The 2,531-nt window shown below is 37.1% G+C and overlaps 1 protein-coding gene across 1 annotated transcript; it reads right to left on the minus strand.

Moving 5' to 3' along the window:
- Positions 1-1,595: 1,595 nt before the first annotated feature.
- LOC102922350 (olfactory receptor 4C15-like) lies at positions 1,596-2,531 on the minus strand. The gene has a single exon (XM_006996957.2). The coding sequence runs from the start codon at positions 2,529-2,531 to the stop codon at positions 1,596-1,598; it is 936 nt and encodes a 311-aa protein (XP_006997019.2).

Below are 2,531 nucleotides of genomic sequence, written 5' to 3' on the forward strand. Positions count from 1 at the left end.
GGGGTTTATGACATCAGGAGGTTGAGGCAGCAGGTCACACTGCATCCATAGTTTGGAAACAGAGCAATAAATATCCTAGCTTTACTAGCTTCCTTTTGTTTGTAGCATTAATGACACAAATCAATAGAATAGCTCCCATTTGTCAGGTGGACCTTCCAAAAATAAATACATTTATTCAAGAAGAACCCTCAATGGTGTTTCTAGAGGCTAGCCTAATCAAGAAAATCCTTCACATGTGTGCCTGGAAGCTTGTCTCCTACATGATTACATTTTGTGAAGATGATTATCAAAACTGTCTATCACTGTATCTGTTTTAATTTCTGTGACTTGTCTTATTGAATTAGCTAAGACATGAAGCACTACAATGAATGGGAATACTGAGAGTGGAGACCTACGAGTTGTTCCTGAATATAGTAGGAGTGTTTTAAGGTTTCTCCTCTTTAAGAAAATTCATCTTGAGAATTTATAAATCTTCTGCTCATTTTGACAACTGCCTCTCTTTTAGCTCAGGCATGCCAGGAACTTGGCTCAATCTTCCCAAACAAGCCTATCACGAAGTGGAATTAAGGTATAAGACTCTATTTCTAGTTTGAACCAGAGTTTAAAAATTTTGAAAAAGGAGATTCTGGACATCAAAGGATATTTATTACTTACATACTATTTGTGAGGTAATTTGAAAGCACGATTAATATAAGAGGACTGAGCATTGAGTCAACAACTTGATTTTAAAAAATCCTGAAGTTGCACGTTAGAGGCTTTCAGAAAGAAAAAATACCAAATAGTTTGGTACAATGTATTTTTAAGCATTGAAAGATATTTTGTATCAATTTAACATCACAGGACATGAAAATTTAGATGATTCTTGAAAATATTAGGATAATCGTACCCAGAACCACCTAAAATTTCAGTAGTCTACAAATTCAAGATATAAAAGGTATATTTTTATGTAAATTTCACATTTGTGTCCTAACACAGAAGAATAATTTGAATTATAGCCTGTATCTGCTGACATTTGTTAAATAAATGTGAATCATCAGACACTAACAATTTCTTTATCCCTGACTTACTGTGAGTAGGCATTGTTGGAATGTTGCATTTTGTAGGGCAGAGACTACCAGGAAGTGCCAGAAAATTAGATGATATAGGAGCAGCCTGTTTATGGGAGTTCTGGATGGAGCTGGTAAAAATGGAAGACTTTGAGGAGATCTATGAAAATCCAGGAGGCCTATGGGATAAAGCAGAACTATACTTTCCCAGTGGTTCAGAGAATGAAGGGTATAGAATATATATGGAGACAGCAGTGATTGACTAATGGGCAAGAAAGAAAGTTTCCCAGAGAATCCAGGGTTAAGGGATGGAAAGAATAGGCCTAGCTGATGGTGGGGAAAACAGTGTCTTAAGTAACCTAGATGCATGGACTCTTAAGTTGGTGCTGATATTAAAATTGATGCCCAAGACCTGCCTTAACTGTACTGGAATCAGAAATTCACATCAAGATGGAAAGGCACATCAAGATCCAAACTCAGGTCCTCATGAACACACACCAAGTTCTATAACAAATTGAGCCATATCCCTATCTTTATAAATTAAATGATTTAATGATTACCAGAAATATTAAACAATCTTCTCCACATTTTCCTGATGGAATTCTTCATTTCTTTATTCCTGAAAGTATAAACTATAGGATTCAGTAATGGTGTCAGGACTTCAGAAAATATTAACACATTCTTTTCAAAAGATAATGCAGAAGTATTTCGTGCATATATTAATATGCATGGGACAAAGAACAAAAGCACAACAGTAATGTGGGATCCACAGGTGGAGAGAGCTTTATGCCGCCCTTCAGAGCTGTGAGATCTCAGAGAGAACAAGATTACACCATAAGAAGCAAGCAATAAAGAAAAAATGATGATGCAGATAGACCCACTGTTGGCAAACACCAAAATGACAAAAATATGTGTGTCAGTGCAGGCAAGCTTTAGTAATGGGAACAAGTCACATATAATATGATCCATGACATTGGGTCCACAGAAGGGTAACTGTAAAGTGAAGATCATTTGTATGATAGAATGTAAGAAGCCACCTGCCCAGGCTACTCCCACCAGAATGCCACACACCCTCCTGTTCATGATGGAAGAATAGTGAAGGGGCTTGCAAATGGCCACATAGCGGTCATAGGCCATGGCTGACAGAACAATCACTTCTGCCCCAGCGAAGAAGTGACTAACAAACAGTTGTGTCATGCAACATTCAAAGGAGATGATCTTCCTCTCAAAGAAGAAGTCTATTATCATCTTGGGTGTGATTACAGAAGAAATACATGCATCTAGGAAAGATAGAAAAGACAAAAAGAAGTACATGGGGATACCAAAGAGTGTGGGACTGCAAACAATTGTTACCACAATTATCATGTTGCCCCCAATAGTTGCAAGGTAAATGAACAAAAATAAAACAAATAATACTTTCTCAACTTTGGGGTTCTGTGAAAGTCCCAGGAGTATGAACTCAGTGACAAAGCTCTGATTCATCAT

This window comes from Peromyscus maniculatus, chromosome 4 (genome assembly GCF_049852395.1).
Source record: "Peromyscus maniculatus bairdii isolate BWxNUB_F1_BW_parent chromosome 4, HU_Pman_BW_mat_3.1, whole genome shotgun sequence".
Lineage (NCBI taxonomy): Eukaryota > Metazoa > Chordata > Mammalia > Rodentia > Cricetidae > Peromyscus > Peromyscus maniculatus.